At 38.1% G+C, this 26,312-nt stretch overlaps 1 protein-coding gene across 2 annotated transcripts in view; it reads right to left on the reverse strand.

Annotated features, from left to right (window-relative positions):
• COL25A1 (collagen type XXV alpha 1 chain) overlaps positions 1 to 26,312 on the reverse strand; it is a gene marked incomplete at its 5' end in the record, with an annotated part of 476,870 nt that overhangs the window by 120,928 nt on the left and 329,630 nt on the right. For both annotated transcript variants that reach the window (XM_082463101.1, XM_082463100.1), the window contains 3 exons: positions 13,228 to 13,263; positions 14,854 to 14,961; positions 15,707 to 15,778. In XM_082463101.1, coding sequence (XP_082319227.1) covers positions 13,228 to 13,263; positions 14,854 to 14,961; positions 15,707 to 15,778 — 216 coding nt within the window. The remainder of the gene's footprint in view (positions 1 to 13,227; positions 13,264 to 14,853; positions 14,962 to 15,706; positions 15,779 to 26,312) is intronic.

Raw genomic sequence — 26,312 nt, forward strand, 5'->3', positions numbered from 1 at the left:
CATGTGGGCCTCCTTACTATATCAGAGGAGGAAGATGTTCTCCTCCCACTGGGCAAATGCATCCAGTAGACTCTGGAATCCATCCTTGCCTTCGCCCTCAGGGCTCTTTCTCAATCAATTATCCCTGCATCTGTATCAGAGCCTCCCGCTCTGCACTGGTTCCTTCCCCTTAGCACATAAACATGTGTAATCATTTCCTTACTTGGGTAAATTGTTTGGGAAGTGAATGTTAATGCTAAGTAAAGGCAGAATTTGGAAGCTGTAGTGATAGGAGATCTGAGAGTGAAGAAAAGACTTGGGTTTTATCACTGCCTATGATTCCATTTTTCCTAGTGTCTCCAGAGTATTTCACTTTTTAAAGTGTTGATGTTAGAAAGGAAATCATATAACAAAAAGTACATTAATTCAATGTTTAGACTGAGAAAGTATATGTTCAATGCAAACAGGTTTGTTTCCCGCTAAAAACTTAACTGCCGCTTGAAAAAATATTGTTCACTAAAATTGGGCATTTCATTACATTTGATATATAACCCTGGAAGGGAATATTTCAGATTAAAATAAGAGCAAATTTTAAACCAAATGTTTTAACTAGAGACGAACATATCTGGTATTTTCTAATCTGGTCTTTGCTGCATGATCACAGTAAGTCAGAGATTTAGAAAGATTACTCACAACTCTGAAATCTATGAAATTATATTAGTTGTATATTTTAACACAGTAGTTAATAAAAGTCAAAGGATGGCTATAAAAAATATATTATTTTTCTCACTGTTAGAAAACTACTGCCATTTTTGCTAAACTCCAAAAATAAAAGCAGCTTTTAAGACAATATTAATTTTGAATTGTGAATACATATCTTATAAATTTTCATAACTATGTTGCCAAGGATATATCCTCAGCTACCAAAAATGTGCATATACTCCTTTGATCTCGCTGGCAGGAAAAATGGTAACAAGCCAAAGTTAGTGTCATTGTTTTAGAGAGGAACTGGGAAAAAGCAATGTTGAATATAAGGCACAGACATACATTTGAGTAAGTACACACACACACAAATAGCTATTTTGATCAATATTTTGCTCATGTATATATTTTTTGAGCATTCTCTGATTAATAGTCCCATTATATATCTGTGACACTGTGGTCATAAATTTAAGCTTACAAATGAAAGCTTCACTGATCAAAAATTGATTTTGAAGTTAGGGTATGCTACTACCAGTTGGTTAAGATGTCTACATTTGAGTAGTTTTGTAGTTTCTAGTACAAATACAAATTTATAAAGTAATGGATAAATGCCATAGAACCATTGACTGACTTATCTAATCTTTCTTAAACTTACTTATAGTCTCAGCCTGAATAATGACTTGGATGAAGAATGTCATATATTCATTATTCACTTGTCAAGCTAGTGTATCTGATTATTCCTAAAATTAAAACTAGTTGTTCTAGTATTCTAAGATTTCTAAAATAATTCTATTATTGTTATCCCCATGTCTTAAAAAGTTTGAATCAAATAGTCTTCCAAACCAAAGAGTCAATCTTTTTAGTCCATTTTTATCAATCAATGAATTGTTCCTTTCTTAGGTATTTTCTTGGCGGGCACTTTTATATTTGCATATACTTTGCAGATGACCAATTAAGATGAGAATAATCTGGTCTCTTTTATTTTCTGTAATCATTTCTTTGTATATGTCTCAAGATTGGAAACTGTGTAATATATAGAATCTCAACATGTTAAACTATATTTCTTTAAGTTTAACTCCAGAAGTGTTAAACTATAATTTAAACCTTAAAATGTACTCATTTCAATATAGGCTCTGGGTGATGTAGAATGTATTAACTTTTTTCATTAAAGGATTTTGCACAATGGACATAACCTTATTCAAAAGATAAGAACCAAATGAGCCACTGAAAAATTCTAAGTGTGGAGTAACGACATCACTTATCTGCAGATAAATGTTTACACCTAATTTTCATGGTCTTTCAGAAAAGACTATGGAGAGCTACGAAAACCTAAAAGTTATAAACAGGTAGGAAATTACACAGTGCACTGATTTTCTTTCCTGTTTTCCCCACCCCCGCTAGATTCCATTTTTAAAGACGATGTAGAATATTATGTAGAATATGGCAGTCAAGTAAGTTAAAGAAATACTATAGTTCCCATTTGGTGATTGCCTTTACTCAAGGCGCGCTACTCGGGCCTGAGAGTGATAGTTTACTCTTTGGCTCTGGGTCCACCAGACACTACACTTACTCAGGAACATTCTCCGGTCTGCCCTCTTCTTCAGCTGCATTGCCATGCTCTTGTTCAACCCGCTTCTCTCTCACCTAAGCTACTGTGACATCCAGCTAAAAGCCACTGTGTTTTCAGTCTTCTTCAACCCTTTCTACACAGTGCTGCCCGAGGGAGCTTTCTAAAAGGCTTACAGGTTTCTACCTTGCCTCAGCTGAAAACTCCTTCCATGGCTTTCCATGGATTTTGAGAGAAAAGTTCAAGCTTTTGTAACAGTTGTAGTTTGCCACATAAGCCCTGCTTCCTCATCTCTACACCTCTGCACCTCTGGTTGTCTGTTCCTTTAATGGGCTTCTTCTCTCTGGTCCTGTCTCTTCCACTCATTCCATAATTCAGGGCTCAGTGCCTCCACCCTTGGGGCTAGGTCCCCTTCTTTTGTTTTCCAAAGCACCCCTATGACAGCACTTCTTTCCCAGAATTTACCAACTGTGTTGTGATTGTCAGGTTACTTCTTTCTTCACTCTACATGTCTTTTATCATACACAGAAGCTGGCACAGTAATTGCTCAGTGAATCCTTTTGGGTTCATTCATGAATTCATCCACTGAGCAGTTTTTTGAATGCCCATCGAGTGTGAGGCAATGTTCTAGGCACTGGGGATACAGTAGTGAACAAAATTAATAAAAATGCATGCCCTCCTGGACTGCGTAGTCTAGTGAATGGAGAAAGACAGTAAAAAAGTAAACAAGTAAAATATAAAGTTGTGTCGGGGGTAAGTGTTAAAGCAAATAGGGGGGTAGGGATTGGGAGAAGTGGATGTGGTGGTATTTTAAATTGGGGGATCAGTGAAGGCCTAGGATAAAGTGACTCTTGGATAGAGCCCTGAAAGAGGTCAGGCAAGACAGTCATGCATGTAGAAGGGGGAAGAATGTTCCAGGCATGGGAATAGCAAGTACAAGGCCAAGAGGTGGGCATATGCTCAGTGTGTTCAAAGAACACTGAGGAGGCAATAGGTAAGTAGTAGAAGATGGGGCTCTGGAGAGGGTAGGGAGATCACATGTGTATGGCCTTGTAGGTGCTTGTAAGCACAATGGTGCTTACTTTGAGTTGATAAAAATTATAGGAATGAATGATGAACACATAGAGTAAACCAAGTTTTCCCTTATACCTTAGACAATAGTATCTCAGGATAAGAATGACAAGATTTTTCACTCACGTTCACCCAAGTCATTCTAATGCTACTGGCCTATTCTTTTTTTTTTTTTAATTTTTAATTTTTTAAAATTTTTGGCTGCGTTGGGTCTTTGTTGCTGTGCGTGGGCTTTCTCTAGTTGAGGCGAGCGGGGGCTCCTCTTCATTGTGGTGTGCGGGCTTCTCATTGCGGTGGCTTCTCTTGTTGCGGAGCGCCGGCTCTAGGCGCACGGGCTTCAGTAGTTATGGCACGTGGGCTTCAGCAGTTGTGGCACGCGGGCTTGGTTGCTCCACGGCATGTGGGATCTTCCAGACCAGGGATCGAACCTGTGTCCCCTGCATTGGTAGGCGTATTCTTAACCACTGAGCCACCAGGGAAGTCCCTGGCCTATTCTTATAGCCTCTAGATTACCTCTAAGTGCAAGAGTGAGTGGAGGAATTCAATTCATGGTTTCTATATTAAAACCTCAAAGCAAAAATCATCTTGATTACATGGTCTCATTGACACGGAGAGTGTCATGGATGTGGATGTAGGTCTAAGGTCTCTAATGCGTATCAAAAGCCATCATGCAAACAGTAAGTAAAATTATCAACTCATGTTAATCTTCAAAGCAGGCAGTTAAGAAATGGACGTTTCTATAACCATTATGCATTGGCTGCACTTTCCAGCTTGTAAAAATAACATTTTTTAATTAAAAAGTCTTTTGTTTGATAGATCATGGAATGGAAAAAAAAATTACTGAATTTTTCTGACTACTGATGTTAGCACAAATTTGATTGAGGTATTAATTACTTAAACAGAATGCAGAGTTTCTAAATGATGTGCTCTAGGATGCCTCTTGGGAGGTGTTTTAAGGCAAGTTCTGGTTGCCTGCTATTAGGAAATGATGTTCTGTGCGAGCAGGGGGCGGACATAGTTCCTGTTCTGTCCCTGATGGCTAACAGTAAAATTCAAAGCTCTAAAAGCTGCTGGTCATTTCTGGATACAAGAATATACAACCAGCTTCTGTAATAAAAAACACAGGGAACAAAAAAGAGGTGGTCCATCTGTGAAGGGGAGAATAAAAGCCCCAATCTATTAAGCCATTTAATATTATTTCCTTTTTGAGTTAAGAATTTTTCCAAGATTTAATAAAAGTTAGGTAAAATGAAGAAAATACTTTTTAAAGTCTGTTTCCACGGGGGAAAATGATAACACGTATAATCTAACTTACTGGAGTCATAAAATGTTAGTATCAGACTTTCTCAAGGGTTTGGTGCAACAGACTTTAATCATAACCTTTTGAAAGCTATTAACCTGGTCACAAGATCAGAAAATACAACTTGGTTTATAAAGGGTAAGAGGAAATTTGAAATAAATAATGGAAATTTGTCTTACTTAAGAAGGGTTCATTTAAGATGTACTTATATAAAATTCCATGTTCTCCTTGGATGTTTGATGAGGGAGGGTCAAGAAACATAAACTCTAGCCACTATTATACGTGAGTCTGGAGTATAATTCAAATGATGTTTTACAAGACTTAGATTCCATAGCTTAAGTGTGTGGAAATGCCAAACGAGAAACTTTTGGGAAATGTTTAGAATGTAAGAGAGTGTGCGGATATGTTTTCAGTGTAAAAGCCAATGATTTAGCTGAACTGGGTATGAAGGAACACAGCATAAACAAGAAAAGAGCAGGACAGAGCTGAGATGGGAGAGCCTCATCTCTTGTTTCGAGTCCTCCATGGACTCTGTCTTCAGTCACATTGAATCATCTTTCCCAAGCAGTTTCCCATTAGCCTTCATGTAAAGGTCTTAATCATTCTTCGAGGCTCAGCAGCCATAACTCACTTCCTTTGTGAACCTTCTCCAGTGCACCCAGACAGAGCTTGTTTTTGTCCTCTGTGTTTCTCTAGCACATTTTAACTGGCTGTATTTTAATATATTTACATACTTATCAAATCTACTTGACTAGGCAGCAAATTCTTCGGGCCATATATTTTACATCCTCAGCACCTACATAGCAGTGCCTAGCAAATAAATCATTATTGACTACATTGAAACAATGAATTAATGAATATGAACATTATTACATTCCACTTACCGAATTTCCTCCATTGTTTTGCAACTCTAGCTATCTTACTTCTAACCACTGGTAAGAGTTCTCAGTTTTTTGTTTTTTGTTTTTTTTTAAGATGGCCATCTAAAACTTTTAATCAAATTGAAAAAGATATAAAGCAAAACTTTTCTAGTATACATAAATAATGATATTTTGAAATAAAATGGTTACATCACAGTAGTACCTAATGGAATCAAAATACTAGGGTGAATCATCCAACATCATCTATTTAGAAGATACATAGACAAGCTCTTCTTATGGGAAGTTAGACATCATTCTATTTTTCTCCTTAAAGTTCTCAGATTTGAGGCAGTTGTTTCTGTTTAAGTATCTGGGATTTTTTTCTGCTTCAACAATATAATTCCATAATTTCTATTATTTGAAGAAGTTCCTCTGAAACAGGTCTCCTTCAGAGCCTATCAATACGATGACATGTTATTATATTAATTCATGAATATTTGATGAAAAAAGTTTTAAATGCAGTAATTTATTTTTTAAAAGAATAAATTCTTTTTGACTTCTCTACCTGATGTGCTGACTTTTTGGGGAAAATATTAAACCTGGATGATTCATTTGTTGGTGTTTCCCAAAATCATGAAGCTCTGACCTCTTTATGGGAGGTCTCTTAATGCTCAGTAAATTAAAGAAGCCATACATTTTTCTCACCACTTGACGAAACCAGGACCCAAGACTAAATATTGGACATTAACTACCGCCAGCAGATGAAAGACAGATCTAGGTATTAGAGAATCTATGTTCTGATTAGGTCCCCAAACAGAGATTCTATCGCCTCTTACCAAATATCCAAGGCTCAAATTAGCTCACTCCATCCCTTCTAAATATTTAACAAATTGTCTCTCATTGCTGCATCCAAAATGGAAATGACCCGTAAAGAAAGAAAAATTAACAGGCTTCCTCTGCCCTCTGTGATTAAGCATACTTCCCTAGTGTACCATGAAGGAAACAAATTTATGGTTCATGAAGGCCTATCACCCTATACTACGCTCAGTAAAAAATATTTCTATTGAGTAAGTGCAAGTGCTTTTCCTATTTTAAATCAACAATGCTAAGAAACACTAACTGCTAAAATTTAAATATCTTACTACCAGCAGAAGGAAGACTTAAATTTAGAACTCTAATATGTACTCATCTACTGTCCAGATCTGTTTTCTATCTAGACCAGCCTTACCCAACAGAACTTTCTGGAATAGTGGAAATAGTCTCTATTGCTCAATCCAGTAGGTAGCCAGTAACCACATGTGGCTACTGAGCACTTGAAATGTGGCTAGTGCCACTTTTAGAAACTGGATTTTAAATTTTATTTAATTTCAGTTTAAATGGCCACATGTGGCTAGTGGCTACTATATTGGAAAGTGTAGATCTAGCAGATCTACACTGTAAAATGCGTAAGATGACAATCAGGTGAACTGGATTCTACCCTAGTTCTGCCACAGACTACTCTATGAGTTTGGTCAAGTTATTTATTCACTCTGATGCTGTTTCTTTATCTGTGAAGCGATTAACTAGATGATTCCTAAGATTTCTTCTAGATCATTTACACTCTAGTTAAAAAACAGTCACAGAGTGTGACTAAAAATCGCTACAGTTACTTTTCCTCATGAAAATCAGTCCTTTAGTTACACCATGCGTATTCATGAACACACATATACTTCAAATTATCTATAATACGTGAATGAATATATGAAGATGCAGAAGAAAAAGTAGTTTTCTGTTGGATTTATCCTGCTTAATCCTACTCCTGGCATGTGATGATATTGGATGAGAGAAAAATATAAACAGGATTTCCTTGCATTAGTACCTGATTGATCGATTCATTGATTCATGTTATTCAGTCATTCAGTTTATTGAATACACTAAGCACCAGACACAATTATTTTGTGATGTGATAAATGCTGTGGAGGAGGGGAGAAGGCAGCTTCTAACTTAGCTTGGGGGAGTGTGAATGTCTGTGAATGAGGAAGTGTGTGTGAAGTTTTCTCGAAGGAGGTGACCAAAGCAGAAGTCTATTTTTTTGAGTCCATTCAGACACATGGCCCCAGTACTGCCCTTAGCCCTGGGCAAGAGGGCTCCTGCTTTAGGGTCCACACTTTAGAGATCTCTTCCCTGGCTGCACACCTCCTCCTGTGGTAGCCCACTCCCTGACCTTAGACTGTACTCTGGGTTCCTGGGACCTTGGAATTCTCTGCCCCAATGACTGAAGCTCCCTTCAAGGACTGTGAATTGTCTCTTTCCCAGGTCTGTTCTTCTGCAGGTGAACCACACCACTGGTGTGCCCTACAATAAACTGGAGGATGGGGCAAAGAGGTGGGTATTTTGAGGCACATGGATGGAGTTTGATCCTGTGAGCATCCCAAATGTCTACATATGAGAGCTTCAGTCTCATAGAGATGCGGATATTAGGTACGCGTGGGAGAGCGGGGGAGCAGGCCTTGGCCAATTTGGAAAACCAAGTATTACAGGCTCTGGTGGGTTGGAAGGACTCTGTCGGTGTGGCATTTACATGTACTTCATGGACAAACAGATTATGTGAGAATAATAAGGCATTAGAACAGTTGCTAAGGCACCCCGGCAGGTAGTTTGGTGTGCACAACTGAAGTAATGCAGTTTTACCAAAAAAGATTTCATTGTTAATATCTAGTCTAATAACTAAATATCGTAAGATGATTTTGGTCATTTGTGATTTGAAGGTTTGTTTGCCTCACCAGATTAAAATCATGAAGAGAAGCCTGCTGCTGTGTCCGATGTCTGCCATCCTGCTGGTCAATATGGTTGAGACAGCAAAGTACAATTAAGTAAAATGATAAGTTTTATCAAATCTGTGGGATAGCAGTGCATTATAACTAAATATGTTTAAAGTAAATCTTCACATATTGGTTAATTCAATTGTATTTTAAATGAAGCAGAAGCAATTATCTATGCTTATGTTATTAGCGACCATAAAACACATTATATTCACTTGACACAAACGTATTAAATGTGTTTGCAGGCAAAATCAAAATAAACTAAAAAGTATCTATAACTTCTTTGGATACAATCCAAATTTCACTTTAAGGAACAATAACAGAAAAACTTTTCTGAGTTTTGAACTCTCAGACACCACCAGGGCCCAACGAATGACATTTTAAGTACTCTTATAATTCAGAAAGAGATGAATGGATACGCTATGGAGTTTGCATATATTTGAGGGGCAGGAGAGGAAGGAAGAGTTTCAGTGTAGGGAAAGTGATATGGTCTATGAAACCTTGGTTATAGACACTTTGGACAAAAAAATAATTTCCAGGAAACAGGGAGTAGTTGGCACATTGAATATACATCATTTGTCTTTTATGTTTTAGAGAACTACTATATTTGTCAAAGAAAGAAACAGTAAGAATATCAAAAGGAAAGACACCTTCAAAAATACTATTCTAACAACTATTTAAACTCCTGAAGAACTGAAAAATAAAGACCATTTGTGCCAGGGTTCAGAACTTTAGCATTTCCAGCTGTCGTCAGTTCTTGGTTTGATTCTTGAGTCTAATTTTATAAGCCAGAGCGATTCTCTCCTTATTTAGATGGAGTCCAGTTTGTTTTAGCTCAAGATTCTGCCTTTTAAAATCTCCTCTAGAACTCCTTGCAAAACCTGAAGGTCTTGTTTATGGAATAGGTGCACAGCAGGGTTAAATAAATGTGGAACTGCTTGAGAGGCAGGACTTCTTTTTTATTCTATTAGAGATGCTAATCTTCATCTAATCATGCTAATCATCTAACCTTCATGCTAATCATCTGAATAATCTTCAGATGATTATTTTTGCAATATAAAATATATAGCATGGATTATGAAAACTAATTTCCCACCTGACACACTCATAAACAGTTTTGAAAGAGCCAATTTTAGATAATTCCTAGTTTTTTCATTTCATCATTAGAGACATTTTACATTTTTAAAAATTTTCTAATGCCTCTCAAGATCCTCACATAAGCAAACACTCTTCCATGGTGCAAACCAACAGAGGTAGTGGGTTTTGCATACTGTGGAAAAGATGAGAGCAGTGGTATATATTATCTTCCCTTGTCTGAACTGGTGGATGAGAAGGGGTGTGTTATGAAAAGGTGATGAGGTAAGAAGATGTGATATATAGGAGAAGGCCAAACACAATGATGAAAACAAACAGGACAAAAGGAATAAGTTGCATTATCAATCACAGTATTTGACACACTCTAATTTAATTGACAGCTATAATCACACTGTCGTTAGCCCTTATGTCTCATAGAGTGGTCTTTCTGTATGCCACGTTATGTCATCTGACATTTTTGTGTTAACAGCAATACTTCTCATTTACGGAAGTCTGTGTTCCATAAAGCATTTTCATATTTTTATTATTTCACTTGCTTCTCACCATATTCCAGTGATATAGGTGGAATAGGAATTATTGCCTACATTTTATAGATCAGTAAAAAGGATCACAGACGATAGTCATACACTACTAAGTTGTTCTGAGGCCAGAATTACTGGTAATATGTACTTTTCTTTCTACCAGACTTCGAGTCAAAACACACACACCCACATACGTACACATACATATAACGTTTGAAAGGAAAAAGAAAATTTCTAAGGAAATTTTTCTCCGCGTGAAAGCTGCTATTATATTTCCAGTATCTTCTGTCTTTGAGATGGGTTAAAATACACAGGTGCTATTTAAGTTAGTAAACATAGTGATTTTTTTAAAATGATACTTTTAAAAATAATAGAAATATTTCACTTTAGGCAAATATATAAAAATTCAGTTTGCTGGGAAGAGGAATTAGGGGATTATATTGCTTTATGAAAAGACTCTGAATATTGCTTTAAATAGCAAAATTTCCCAGCACATTTAAGCTATGTTGATTTATGAAAATCTGATTCATATAGAACTTTACAGGAATACATCTGTTATATAAATCCATGCTCACCTGTAATTTACTGTAGAGGGAACAACTGAGTGATAATAATAATAACATACTCATACAATTATTCATTATATATTTTAAAGTGCTTTCTCCTAATTTATTGCACTTGTCTTTGGCAACCTTATAGGGGAGGCAGAGAGGGTACGATTTTCCTTTCTTTACAGATGAAAACTTGAGAGGTTAAGTGACTTGCCCAAGGTCAGACAGACAGACCATTCATTTACTGTTATTTGAGTGATGTAGTTTTAACAGGGTATTCAAGGAAGAAAGGTTCTTCCTCTTAATTTTTTTTTTTAACCAGCTGTGAAGGCTATTAAAACAGAGGTGGATGATCTCATGAATATACTGTTGGATGAAAGAAGCCAGACACAAAAGTTACATATTGTATGATTCTATTAATATGAAATTCAAACGCAGGCAAAATTAATCTGTGTTGGCAGAAGAGGGAGATGGTGATGGCGGGGTGGGTAAAGGGGGTTTCTAGGATATGATAACCTTCTATTTCTTGATCTGGTTTGTGGTTACACAGCTATGTTCACTGTGAAAATTCACTGAGATATATACTTATTTGTCTACTTATTAAATATATATTATACAAGTTTTCTTTTAAAAAAGAAGTTTACATCTTTAAGAACAGTACAATGCTGTACTTTAGAAGATCACTACATTAGACATATCCTTTGAACATTTGCGATTTCAACTGAGTTTCTCAGCTTCATTTTTTGAAATGAGAATATGAACTATATCTGAAGAGTTTAAAGAAAGAAGAAAGGTTTAGAGAAAAATACCCAGGAAAACTTTTCTTATCTGAAAAGTTGCTATATGAAATGGGAAATCAGAGCAAACTAAGACAATGACGTAATTCATTTAGGACTAGGCGGAACATTTATATTTAATGACATTAAGCTAGGAATGGTAGGGAAATGGGACTAATTTGTTATTCACACGGTGTATTCTAGAGCATCTATATGAATTTAAGGAAGATAAGATTATAATTTTTTAAACATCCATTTTTATTTTAGAACTTTGTATATGCACTGGGCATCAGGGCAGAAAGCCAGAGGCAATGATAAAAATCACAGGCTCTGCACACCTGGGGACAAACAAGGGCTCCTAAGAATCCTAAGTAGCCTTGGACGTAAGAGTGTATGGCAGGAATATGTTTTGACCGTTATCCATGATAGAAATTACAGGTGCATTCAACTGCATAAAGCAATTTCAAAATTTATATGGTAGTTTTCCAAAAATTCTTCACCCCCTCTGATCCTATAACCTGGAGAGCTAATGCTGCCCTTGTATGCAAAGTTACCACGGATGACAGATGTTTTATTTAATTTTCACATATGGTCTTTTGTTGCTGTTGTTTTTCTTTCATTTTATTCTTTTTAAAAAGAATCCATTATAGTACTCCCAGACTGACTGTCTGTATCAAATATCTATCTTGATACTGTAGGTCAGAAACAGAGAATTTCCAGGCAGTGGGTCAGGTGTGGTCCCAGGATGCTTCCATTTCACCAGTGATGTTTTGAAGGCAGCTACATGACAGCTAGGACTACAGCTTGCTGAGTGTCTCCCCAGGAGGGCTGTTGAAGGCATCCTGTGCAGGGAGAAGCCTCTGACCTTTAGCCTATGCACACATTTGTTTTAATTATTGACCAACTAGCGTGTTCCTGTGCATTCGTTTCACTAGGACCTAGCTTCTATTTTTTTAAAATACATTTTATATCCTGAGCACCTGCAGGCTGCGTGCCACACATCGTGTGAAATGGACGTGATCAAGCTGACCGTCCTCACTGCATCCAGGGCAAGCGTGAGACATAGCTGTCCTCTGGAATTTGAGTTATTAGAGCGTCATCCTGTGTTCCTCAATATTGTTCGTGTCACAAAGCAGGTCAGAAAGGTAGCTCCAGAGACAGGGAGGAAGTGACAGGGAGAGGTAGGTTGAAGGAATTCTACTCTTTGGGGCTCAGCAAGCTGCCCTAACTTCTCTTTCACTGGCAAAGCATAAACAAACTTGAGGAGCTGGGACCTGCGTGTTTACGGGAAAGTCCAAGAGGAATCATTTCATGATCTTTTTTAATGACAGAGATCAGGAAGGCACAACTGTTTCTCTCTGGCTGGAAGGACAAATGATATTCAAACCATAACTGCTGATATTTTAACCATTAACTTACCGTTTTATTATCAGTTTCAGGGGTCAAGAAGGCACAACTGTTCTCTCCCTTCAGCAAAAGAAAAACCTCTTGAATCACTGTCGAAGGTTTGCTCTACTAGTTCACAGGTAGTGACACCTGGTTCCTTTGAAATCTCATTTCTTTTTAAGCTAATAGGCATATCCCTGAATTTAATCTCTTATAACAGAGTCTCCCTCAGCATCCTCTGTCACTTGCTTCACCTGGAATCTCCCTCTTTTTTCCTCCTGTACCAGTTCTGCAGATGTGTTGTCATGTGATCCTTAGCATGTGATGGACAGGCCCTATCACTTCTTTTTTGCTTGTTTGTTTTAAAGGAATACTTTTTTTTTTTTTTTTTACCATTAAAAAAAATTGAAGTATAGTTCATTTACAATGTTGTGTTAGCTTCAGGGGTACAGCACAGTGATTCAGTTATCGCTATCACTTTTTAACTTTTACTAATTCTCACTCTTTGTTACAGATCACACAACAGGCACATTTGTTACACATAGTCTTGACCACAGTTTTGAGTAACTTGTCTTTTCATTCTTTTCAGTATAGAAAAAGATAAATTCAGATACTTGCCATCAAGCCTTGTTCTCCTGGTTTCCCTGGTTCACCCTTAAAAAAGAATAATGATAATTTTATTAATGCTGTAAACAGTAAAAACCAATTTCAATCTTTTTTTTTCTTTTTCACAGTATCCACTAGGGATCTTGAATGTCAAATATATACTTTTTAGGCTAAAGAAAGGAATGCAAACACAGTGTAATTTAAAGAGCGCTGATGTTCTTTCTTCAAATGCATTTTATAAACATTTTAGGATTTAATACAACGAATCTATATTACAGCAGAGATTTAAGGATTATGCCAAGAAGGTATTCTAAATAAAACGAGTAGGAGTGATTATACTGTAGAACAGCTACGGGTTCTCTATCTTTTCGTGTTCCATCCCGAGAAGGGTTCTCTATCTTTTGGGGTTTCATCCCGAGAAAAGGTGAGACATTAGAAGACACTTTTAGGATGAAACCACTACCTCTGATGGTCCAGTGAAAGCAGTCCTAACAACCAGCATATTACGCTGAAAGTCAATTCCTTATTTCATATGACAAATTTATAGCAGCTTTTGGCGAGGGGCATGAGGCTTATAAGAAGGTTGTCCCAGAAAAGTTTTAAAGTACCCTATAGTCTTAAAAAACGAGTCACTCAAAAATTACATAAATATATGCATATAAAAATGAAATCTACCAAAACATTAATGACTATGGCCGATTTGTTTTCCCTTTTTTGGTTGCCTTTATTTTCAAATTTTTCTACTTTGTGGATAAATATTTTATTATTACTTTTGTACTACAAAAACACTGATGAAAATAATTTTAAGTTAAAGCAATACATTAAGTAAATAACTTAATTCAGCAATAAACCTGAATTTCAGGTCCTAAAGTCATAAGTGTACAAATTTTTTACCTTTTCCATGTATTTCTTTAAATTGCTGAGTTGCCTCTACCCAACCAAACCATTTATCTAGTGTCCTGTGCTACTTCTCTATTATTGACACTTGACCAATCTTAGTAGCTAAGTACTAAATAAATTAGTACTTAGATCTAAGTGTTGAGATCGTTGTTAAGTCATTTCTATTAATAAGCTTCACATACAAAGGACAAATGATATTCAAACCATAACCACTGATGTTTTAACCATGAATTTTACTATTTTATTAGTGATATGGGGGGTCAAGTTACTTGCAAGGGATAAATATTAGGAAGATTTACCTCTTTTACTTTCCATAAATTGCATAGGACTTTATTGTCTCTATTTTGATCCTTTGTAAAATGTTATCAATCTCCCACCTAGTTTTTCAAGCTAGTCTTCCGTTTAAACCAAAGGCATTGAGGTACTCTATGGCAGTCAGGATACAAGTGAGATCAGGCGTCTCCACTCGCAGACTTCTTGAGGCTTACCTGAAGACCAGGTCAGTTGCTGTCTCCAGGCGTCTCCTTGTGGTTTGCGTGGGTGCCCCGTGGGTTGAGTGGAAAGGCAGATTCCGGCTGGCAGTGCCCTCTCTGCTCGGGGACTTTCCTGTCATCCCACTTCCTTCAACCCACTCCGCTCACTTGACCTCTGCCACCCCCATCCCCAACTCCAACCCAATTCTCAGCGCTTTAAAGGAAACAAAACCTGTGAGAACAACTGATCCAAAAAGTAACTCACAGGCACTCCTGGCATTCCGCGGGGGCCATCTTTCCCTGTGTCCCCAGGAGGCCCTCGTGGGCCTGGAGGTCCTGGAGGGCCTGGAGGCCCAGCCTGTCCTTGGTCACCCTACAATGGAGAAGGGGACAGACCAACAGTAACCGTGAAAGATAGAGACCCAAGTCTTCTTTTCAACACTTTAAATTTGTATTATCTAATTCACATTTATACTGTGAAAAGACCCAGAACAACCAGAAATGGTAAAGCCTGTAGGCAATTTGCCTGCCAGTAGGAAGCAAATAAATATTCATGCTGGGTGAGCTGAGTAGACGCTGTTGAAATCAAAGCAGCTCAGAAACCAGCACTCTCAGCTCTTGGAAATAGTGTATATGTTATCATTATACTCAGAGCTGGTAGAAAATTTTTGCATAACTTTATCCATGACAATGCTGCATCAGTTATATTCACCTTGCTTAATAAAATGGCTGCATTTATAGTTGGACAAATATTTACTTTTTCATAACCTATAAAATTAAACATACAAGGCTCTTGTCATGCTGTGTAATAATTTATAAATTACCAAAGCTAGAGAGCTTAGAAACTGGATCTATCACTGGATGTAATTTTTAAGCTTCCTTTTTTTTTTTTAATTTAAGAAGAAATTAGATTGGCTTTCTATGCCTTTTGGTTTTGGTATTTTCATATACATTTCAAACAAATGCAGCTCACCAAACATAATTTTGCTCTAGGATATTTTAAAATAAATACCCACCACCCACACTCTGCCTATGAGAGATAAATGGTAAAGCAACAGTATACAGAGTAAAAATCGAATGTAAAGGAGAAATCAGACTTGAGCAAGAATAAGCACTACCTTAATCAGGCGGCGTTTAATGAGCTGCTGATCAGCAGAGAGAAACCCATGATTGATTTTAGGAAACACCATCTGATCAGTCAGGTGAGGTCAAAGGTTGGAGTTCAGAGATGAGAGAGTTGAAGAATAGGCATCAGAAGGCCCCAAGAAAGAAATAAAGATACACACATTAGACTTATAATAACCGTCAAACAAAACAGAACTGGCACTTGTGTCTGACATCGGACCCTCTGGCTCTTCTTGAAAGAAACAGAACCCTGAAACGGGATGGTGAAACCAGATTTTTAGTTAGAAATGAATCTTTTTTTTGCTGTGGGTGTTGGGCCTTTTTAAACGTTGTATATTAAAGAAGCAGGTAAGCTGGAGCCACCTGCATCCTGCACTCTGACCAGAAAGTCCAGAGGCGAAGTGCCAGTTCCATTTCTGTCAGACTCCACAACCGGCATAATGCGGCACGAACTCGACTGTCATTTTATGGATGCCCGAAGTCCAGGGTATTCAGGATTGTTTAATCCACTGAAAACCATCACAGAGCATTGCGATGCATGCCAATCCAACCACCGAGGCGTGGCACAGCCTTAGAGAGCTTGCCTGCCTTTCTTCGACTTCAATATGCTCTTCTCTTATAGGCTCAAGATTCTCCTTCTTAATGTACATTTGACCTCACTGACGGAGGTGAGGTCCCAAGTGCCCGATAACCTGCTGTGCGTGATGAAAGGAGGCGCCTGGACTCGGAAAGCCAGTCAAGCCGTTCTTGCTCACTCTTATGCTGATTGCGGGCTCTGACCGAGCAGGCAGGGGCGCCAACCACGAACCTTGACGGTGAGGATCTGATTACTGTGCAGAGCGGCAACTGTGGAGAAGCCTGGCAGACCCTATGGACGGGGCACAGCACCAAAACAACACGACACAAAACGTCACACAGACATTCCACTGGTGGACAAACACCGCAGCATGTACCTCATGCCACCCCGTCCTGGCTCTAAGTCTTGCCTCGTTTGACACAGTAAACAAAATCAGACACGTGAGGCCCCCAAGCCAACCATTTCTTAAAGGGAATGGTCAGCTTGAGAACTCAGGTACATTGGGATCTGTGTACATACGCTTAAGATTTCTGGACTCTTAACGTACAAAATGTTAGTACAGAATGGAGATAACTACAGACTCTGTTATGAACACAACACTGTAATTTCCCTCCACTGGTATTCTGTTTACAACTCAGGACACACAATACATGTATCAAATCTTTTTTGGACAACAGTGAACAGAATTTTGCAGTCAGATCAGATGTAGTCCTCAGAATAAATGCAGTATGCTTCACAAAATACAGTCTTACCACCCACATATCAAAATTTCTGTCTCCAATCATATGATGATTCTCAGGTCTTTCCTGTTTCAGGAATTCCTGCAGAGGTGGTGGATGGAAATCTGTCTCTTATAACATGTGTATTTCATGTCAGGGGGATTTATGGTCACACTCTGCAGTAATCACTTCTGTCACGTAACTTTTCCAAAAGAACTTGACAGTTCACACACCCCCTTGAAGCAGAAAAGTGGTTTTGAATTCCTTAACCAAGGAAAATGGGGAAAGGATGTTTTAAAAGCCTGTACTTTACTAGCTTGTACTAACTTGTGTTCACAGGCGTTATCAATTGGGTAGGTCTGAGAGAGAAATTTTGCCTGTGTTCTTTTTCCAACAACATGTGATATCAGAGCCTTGTATTCCAGTTTTTTTCCCATGCAGAATACTTTTACCATACAAAAAATTAAGCAACAATCATGGTAATATATGGCCTCGAGTGTCTGCAGGATTCCTTCCTATGTTTTCTCCTCCCCACTGCCTTTCCCCTCTTCCCACCCAAAACTACTTCGAGGATATTTCTAGAAAAAGTCAGAAATTTTCTAGTTTTTAAATTTTATTAGTTTTGGTATATTTTCTCCCTTATTTCCTCCGTATTAGGGATATATTTTTCTTAAGAGAGACAATAAAATTATGTTTGTAGTCTGAGACATCTCTTCAGCCCTAATGCCTCTGATTCTTTTTCTTTAGAGCTGGGACTTCTCAGGAAGCAAAGCCAAGGAAATCTTATCACTTTTGCCAAATCCTATCTGATAAGGTTATTAAGTGGCTGGGTAGTTTCGAGATGACCTGTATCCTCTTTTTCTTCTCCTCAAGTAAAAGTCCTTTAAGCAGAGACTCTCCACCAATTCAGAAATGCTACAAGTTGGAAAACAGATGTGTACAATTTGCTTTTGTTTTACTATGGAATATGAGTTTAAAATGTTATTAGATGGTAATGTGCCAGCATCTTTCCATCTGTGACTCATTAGCCCTATATTACACAGTCAGAATTTTATATATAAACCTCGCATTTATGTAACAAAGAACAAAAACAGATACAAATAAGAATTCTATGAGGGATCAGAATCTTGATTAGTGGTGATAAATCATAGTGTTACTTTAAACGGGATTATCTAACAAAAATAATTTAAAATTAAAAATCTTTTAACAGCACACATGGTAGACCTTACAAATGTTTTGAAATTTGCATGTATAAATAAGTCACTTCTTGCACTAATATCTGAGCATGACCAGTTTGCTGTTTGATCATATTTTCTAAATGCTTACAAAAAAGCATTAAGTTTTAGAACTTAGTTTGGTTTCCAGTGTTAACGGGATCTAAAGAGAGAAGTGGTTAGGCAATTCCCATCTCAGACAGATCCTTTTTCTCAAACAGAAAATCTCTATTTGAGGAAGCTGATTTTACATTCCTCCATCATCTTAACAGTGGACATGCTACCAATCAGGTGCTTAGAGCAACATTTAAAAGATTTCATCAGCGAGTTAGGCAAAAGGACTTCAGGAGTTTACATGTAGCAAAGTAGAAGGGGGACAGGTGGGCGAATTCTCTTAAGTTCTAACAAAAAACCATGGCCTGGGCTGCAATATCCTAGGACTCTGTGCTTTTCAAACTGGGGTAATGTTTGAAAAAAGGCACATGCTAGAATCCTGGGGAGAGTTTAAAGGCAATAATAAATATGGTACCTCTTCCTTAAGAGTCCATTTTAATGAATGGTGTGTGTGTGTGTGTATATATATATATATATATATATATATATATATATATATATATATGTACATTTGGCCGCACCATGTGGCTTGCAGGATCTTAGTTTCCCAACCAGGGATCGAACCCATGCCCCCTGCAGTGGAAGGGTAGAGTCCTAACCACTGGACTGCCAGGGAATCCCCAATGGTAAATAATTTGAGACATTTTTATATAAAGCAAACGTTGACCTATTTGGGGTAGAATGTAAAACTTGCACACGTTTTTTAAAAATGTTACCATTTGACGGTGGTAGAGAACCTCACCTCACAGGGGATATCTCCAAGTCACACAGACACTCAGCTGATTGTGCTTCCTGCACAATCTTTGGAGGGTAAGTTTGAAAAGCGCTGGTGCTGAGCGCTTGTCTGCATGGCTAGGCTCTGTGTGCCTGTAACTGCTGGGCTGCCCGAGCTGTTCACACAGAGAGCGCACTTTTTCATCACCCGCGCCATTCCTCCACAGTATCATTACTCACAGTCCTTTCTAAATAACTCGAATGGACATATTTCACTTGGTTTTACATCTTGGAAAACTTGCCTGGTACACAGATGGTTTGAGAGGGTGTGGAAAAAACTGTCTCCAGAAAAACATGGAGAAAGAGCCCAGGAATAAGCTGAAGTACTGAAATAATTTGTACACATTTTCACCCCCAAATATTTTGAGTTCTTAAGAAATTGGATATACAAGCGTATAAAACTACTTTATAGAACCCATTTTCCTGAACATAAAGACTCAGATAACTTCGTGAATCTTCCCCACCTTCTGTGAAGTAGGTAACCAACCAGGACCAGTGTTTTGACACCATTACAGGAGGAACTCTATCTCCCTTCGTTGCTTTCTAGAAGGAAAGATGCTCGCCTACCCCAAAGGGATGGTGAACAAATAAATAATTCATAAGAAATGCTGCTAACTACTTGGAAGCCATAAATTCAAGATGCTATTGTCATTTTTATTGTGTACTCAGAAATGATGAGTGTTACATGATTACATTATAGTGAGAAAATTTTGTGTTTTGTCAAAAATACTCAATAAGGCAATGATAGAGCCAGAAACTTAATCCAGGAATTCTGATTCCAGACTTTGTCATCATGAAATTTTGTGTTTATAATTTCTCTCTACTTGTTTCATAGTTTAAGTATTAGAAAGCTTAAAAATTGGCGAATATACAACCATATTTAAGAAGTATTTACTGAGTGCCTTCTGTGCAGTCTTCACTGTGCTAGGCCCTGGGGATTGAATGGTAAGGACCCTAAGCTCCCTGGGTTTAATGTGTGGTGGGGAAATAGGAAAAAATAAGCAGCCAGTAATGATAGGAAGTGATAATCATTACAATGGAGAAATGGAGGGGTTGCAAAAGAAATAAAACGTGCACCTAATGCAAGGTTTGGGGAGCCATGGAAGATTCCCCAGCCAGGTGAAAGAGGGGATGGGGGTTGGCAAGGCAATAGTAAAATCAAAGACAGAATGACCATTTAGGAAGATGTTACAGTAGTCTAGTTGAGGGACTGTGTCCTAGAACTAGAGGAGGACAAACTGATAGTTTCGTGTGATATTAAGGAAGTAGGATCCATAGGACTTGTAGCCTGGCTGAGGACATAAGGGAGAAAGAGGAGCAGAGAATGGTCCTAGGTCTCTAGCTTGAGCAACTGAAGGATGGTAGAGGGAACACTAGAAGGAAGAGGGTTTTCTGGGGCAGGCAGGTGGTTTCAGATGATGAGCTCAGTTAGCTTGCTGAATTTGAGGTGTATAGGGACAGCCAAGGGGCAGCAGTTGTATGTGCATATAAAGTAGTCAGGAGAGAGGTGGGAAACACAAGTCATAGGGCTATGTGGGGTCACCTAGGGAGGCTGTAGAGAGAACAGACCTAGGAAGGAACCCTTGGAAAGACTTTGATTTAAGGGATGAGCAGAGGAAGAGGTAACTACAAATAGGATTAATAAAAAGTGGTTGTAGAAACAGGAGGAATGTGAACTCTCCTAACAAAAATTCTGTACAGGCAAAGTGGTAGACACATTTGACTTCACTGTTTACTGCATCATTAATTATGCTGAATAAATGCACATAAATGACCCATAGTAAGAACAGGCTAACAATGGCCAATATCACTGATGATGGATGCTTACTAAGCACAAGAGAGTGTCCGTGAGGTTGTAGAGTCTGGAGGAAAAAATAAACAATTATTTTAATTATAAAGGTGGTCAAGGGGCCCCCATAGCAAATCGTATTGGAAGAAAAGATATGTGTTATGCTGAGAAATGAGAATCCCTGAGTTTCTCCATAATGTAAACAGTATCATAATTCTGTTTACCCAAAACATATCATGCATTGTGACACAACCATTACAGTGGGTATGTGTGCAGCATAAATAAAGACAAATATTCCTAGAAGTTGATAAAATGATTTCTAGCTAAAAGAGACCAGATGGGGAAATATTATAATAGATTGCAAAAATATTTAGGTAAAAGAATAACTTTAGTTTAACAGCAGGAACTCTTAGAAGGCTAACTAAGGAAAAAAATTAAAAGAAAGAAATTTGCTGCTAAATCATTCCATATTGCAGTAGATGGCATAATCTGTCTGAATAGAAAAATCAACCATATGAAGCTAAACAGCTAAAAGAATCCTTTGAACAACCAAATAATATGAGCACTGGAGCCTGTGAAAGTCAGTATTTATAGCTGACTGAAAAAGACTGTCTTATGATAATTATGGAAAGAACTAGCTTTCTGTAGTTAAATTAAATATTTGGCTCAAAAAGTTAATTTTTCCTTTTTATAGATACTCCAAGTTCCATGCTATTGTGTTCTATCATAAATGTTAACCCTAGTCACTCCAGGAATTATCTTTTATATGTATATGATAAATGTGAATTTACAAATTATTTAGAAGAGAAAGAGAACAATGCAATCTCTACATTGACAAAGTCATGTCATTAAATACTATAGCCACTGAAATGCTAAGTAAGCAAAGACAAACTGCAAAGGATCTATAAACAAGCAGAAAGATGGCAGAAAACTTCAACACTGGCAGAGGTAAAGAATAAGAAAAACTACCTGAAGTACACATACTGAGACAGGATCTCCTTGCTATGATTTAAGAAGGGATTCCAGGGGGTGTTGTGTTTCCCAAGGGCATACAGCTAAGAGACACCAACAAAAGATAAGACGCCATGAAAAGAGGTAGAATTCCCGAAGAAAGACTGCCCCAGCCCAAGGGAACCAGAGAATGCAGTGTAGATGTGGGAAACAGGGAAGAAAACAAAATAGCCTCACAGTCTGGGAAATAGTGCAAAATTAAAATTATGTCAATTTTATTTATATAAACTTTGCTATCATTGAATCAGTCCTGTGTTAGGGTTTCTTAATAATAATGAGATAATAAATAATGATGATGATGGTAATGATAGTAGTGGATACTCATATGATACTGACTATGTGCCAGGTATTAGTTCTAAGAGCTTTAGCCCCTTTAGTCCTCACAACAACCATTTGACAGACGAGGAATTGGAGGCACAAAGAGGTTATGGGTTTTGCCCGCCTAACTATAAGAAGTAGAGCCAAGGTTCACACCCCAGCCATCTGCTGCAGAGTCTACTCTCTTAGCCACTATACATCCCATAAATCCTTCACAGTCTCTGAATTTCATTCCCATTTATTCATTCATTTATTCAAGAAGAATTTATACTACTATAAGAATTTATGCTTACTATAAAAAAGGCAATATTTGGACACTGAGATTAGAAAGCCCTACCCCAGTTTTCATGGAGCTTAGAGTACAATGAAGTAATGCAGACATTAAACAGGCAATTATGAATGTGGCTGGGATCTCTTTTCATATAAGTGTCTATGCTCTTTTTCCCTTATAGTCCTCTATTTCCTTTGTCCCTCAATCAAGCTCTTGGTTGGCCATCTGCTATTGCGTCAGGAGAGGTACGAGGAGGCAGGGTGGAAAAGAAAACTTGTTTGCCAACATTGCTAGAAACCAAAAATATCTAGGAAGATATTCCCCCAAACTGGAACAGAGGAAGGAGAACTCAAGAGCAGAGGGGGCCTAAGCCCTGCTTCCCCACAGCACTTCCAGGAAGGCAACAATACCTCAAAGAAGAAATGGCTACATGACTTATCTAGATGCACAGGACCAGGGGCAGCCTTGCAAAAGATTTCCCTGTCTGAAGCATGGCACAGAAACAGCAGAGAGTCCCCCATGCCCCAGTGACGCAGCATTGACACACTGTTTCTGAAGGGCCTTGCAGGTTCGCTGGGCCACGCTGCCTTCTCAGCAGCAAACTGTGTGGACCGACAGTAGAAGACAAGGTGCTTCTCAATTCTCACCCCCAGACCTTCTGATGCTATAAGACCGCAGAAAAGTGAGTCAGTCCAAAAGGAGGAAGAAAGTGTGGAAATCCCAAGAAGACTGATGTTTGTTGTTTAGTCAACAAATGGAGGAGATGTAGATTCAGAAATCAAATTGTTATAGAAAATTAAGTCATTAAGATGACTAATAAATTAATATTTCTTAATCATCTGAGTTTTGGGATAAGAATCATACCCTCGAAGTGAATATGATGACTGTTAGCAAAACAAAAGCTATGAGAATGCAAAGAAAGGGGACCTAACTGAGGTCAGCAGGTCAGGGAGGACTTCCCAGGGAAGTGATGTTTAAGTTGAGACCTGCAGAATGAAGTACCCTGTAGTGCCTGGCCGCTCTCCAAGGGCTCTGCTGCCTTCCTTCCTGACAGTATCACCAAGATGAATATTGGAACCAAAGAGAAAGTATATTTTTCTTTTCCAAAGAAATGCTGAGTCTACACTTAGAATACAAAGATTAGGTCGTGTTCTAGGTATTCCCTTGAGACCTAGACCCTGTTCTCCACTTGAGAAGGTTAGGATAAGGGCAATGGCAAGGACTATGGGTGTGGGATTCCTGTAGGAGGTTAGATTGATGAGATCAAGAGAGATTATACTAAAACATCCATTCCTTCATCTAACAAGTGACTCTTAAATATGCCAAATATAGTGAAAGAAGCTGTAAGTGTTTAAATCTAGTAGGGAAGGGAGGTTATCACATGATTTTCGATTCAAGTGGAAAATATACTAAATTAGTGCTAGTTAGAGGAGCAGGCAGTATGCTTTTTAAGCACATTCTGACTGGGGAATGGAGTCGTGCCTCAGTAGAGGTGGGATTTGAGATGGGTGAAGAAGGATGAAAAGGATGATGCTATTTGAGGGGCGGTGTGGATTTGGGGCCTCTGCAAGAAGGTATTCCAGTCTGAAGTATAGTGAGCAAAAAGGAGGAAGGTATACTTGGAAATTGCTGGTAAGTTGAGTTTAGTTGGGGTGAAGCAGTTTTTAGGTAAGAGCCTAGAAAAGTTGATAGGGTATATATACGGGAGGTCTTCAAAGAAGCTTTAAAGGGGGAAGTTGTGGGAAACCATGAAGGTGTTTATAAAATGAACGTGCCATGCCATACGTGCATTTGAGGAAGACAACCTTGGCCAAATTATGATGAACAGATTAAAAATCAAGATGTAGTCCATGATCCAAATCCAAAATCCAAAGTCCCTGAAAACAAAACAATTCTTCATAAGTTTAACTAAAGAGTTTTCTAACTTTGCAGCAAACCCATTTGGTGGCAAAAACTTATTTGAACAGATGTGAGGCTATTTCTGCTCACTAATAATCCTGCTTAGTGTGAACATGCATGTATTTCACAGCAGAAATTAATGGTTTAATTACAGAGTGCCTCAGGCCTCTTTAAGGGTGTCAGGCAATGCCTGGTGTATCAACAATATTAACTTTCTAATACCTAAAAACTCTAAATTCTGAAACACATTTGACTCTGAGGGTTTCAAGGAAGGATTGTAAGCTTGTTCCAAAATTGATGACAAAGATCCATTTAACAGAATTAAAGATTGTAAGAAGAGTAGTAAGTGTTGAAGTTAAGGCAATGAATTTAGTTTTGAAAAATACAACTTGTTAATATAGGCTAGACTGGCAAATAGCCTGTCTAAATATATGGTAATCTGAATTATATATTATAATTTATACCAGTTTACAGTAATTAAAAATAAATTTCCATCTATGATTTCAATTTTATATATTAATCAGAACTAGCCTGATCAATTGTTATCTAGTATCTTTAATTAATTGCTTTAATGAATAAATAAGCACATTATAGTTAGCATATATGTTTTGCAAGTAAATGCAAAAACAGACTCGTGAAAAATTTTGATCTTTTAGGAAATAAAAAAAAATCCAGAGATCTTGTTTAGAACATCAATTTGATTACCAAACACTGCATAATAATTTACTTAACCCCACCCCTTTAAAAAATAAATCATGCAAAAGCTTTAATTCCATCCATCTGATTTTCATGCAATTTGCATGAAAATTCTGAATTATTTAATAAAAGATTAATAATCTTTGGGCGGGCTTCCCTGGTGGCACAGTGGTTGAGAAGCTGCCTGCCAATGCAGGGCACATGGGTTCGAGCTCTGGTCTGGGAAGATCCCACATGCCGCGGAGCAACTAAGCCCGTGAGCCACAACTACTGAGCCTGCACATCTGGAGCCTGTGCTCCGCAACAAGAGAGGCCGCGATAGTGAGAGGCCCGCGTACTGCGATGAAGAGTGGCCCCCGCTTGACGCAAGTAGAGAAAGCCCTCGCACAGAAACGAAGACCCAACACAGCCAAAAATAAATAAATAAATAAATAAATAAATAAATAAATAAGCTCATTTGTATCATTTAAAAAAAAATTAATAATCTTTTAATTCTCCAGGAATTTTCCCTCAAAGATAGTACAGTATCATGATAACGTACAAAACAATAATATTCTGCACCTATACTTCTGTTGAAACCAAGGGGTGCTTTCTAGCTGAGGTTGCCAGGTCAAGGGCTCACCTCAACTTGCATATACCCTATCCACTTTCTGGAACAAAACAGTCTACATTTGAGAGAGGAGGCACAGTAGGATCAGGAAAGAACAGTGCCAAGCAAATAGAAGGTTCATTTGCTGACAGGGCACCTTACACTGAAGGGAAAATCGGCATTTGTCCTGTGAGAAAAACTCAACTTTTTTTGCATTCTTCATTCTGGGAGAAAAGGAAAAGTGTCCTGTTATTCCCTAGAGACTCTATTTAGTGTCTGGCTTAATGGGTATTTGCTAAACTTCCTTTGCATGATATTAAATTGAGTTGACTCTAAAATTCCTTGGGCATGCTTCCTGGATGGCAGCCTCTTTTCTTCTTCCCTCAGAAGAGGTAGATGGCTAGAAACCAGCGTATAAAAGAGCTGGTGAGAGTCCCATGGGGCTCAGCTATAACAAGTGGACAGCTATCCTTGTATTTCCTAATCCACCTCTGAAGTTCACCCTCCCCCACAAATAAATTTGAGCCCACAGCAAACACTTAATAGCCCTCTGGGATAATGGAACTATTCAAAAATGACCTTAGCAACAAAAGGATAATGGAGTAGTTGGAAGAGTTCACCAGAGAGT

The sequence above is a fragment of the Balaenoptera physalus genome (genome assembly GCF_965194825.1).
Source record: "Balaenoptera physalus genome assembly, chromosome: 5".
Classification (NCBI taxonomy): domain Eukaryota; kingdom Metazoa; phylum Chordata; class Mammalia; order Artiodactyla; family Balaenopteridae; genus Balaenoptera; species Balaenoptera physalus.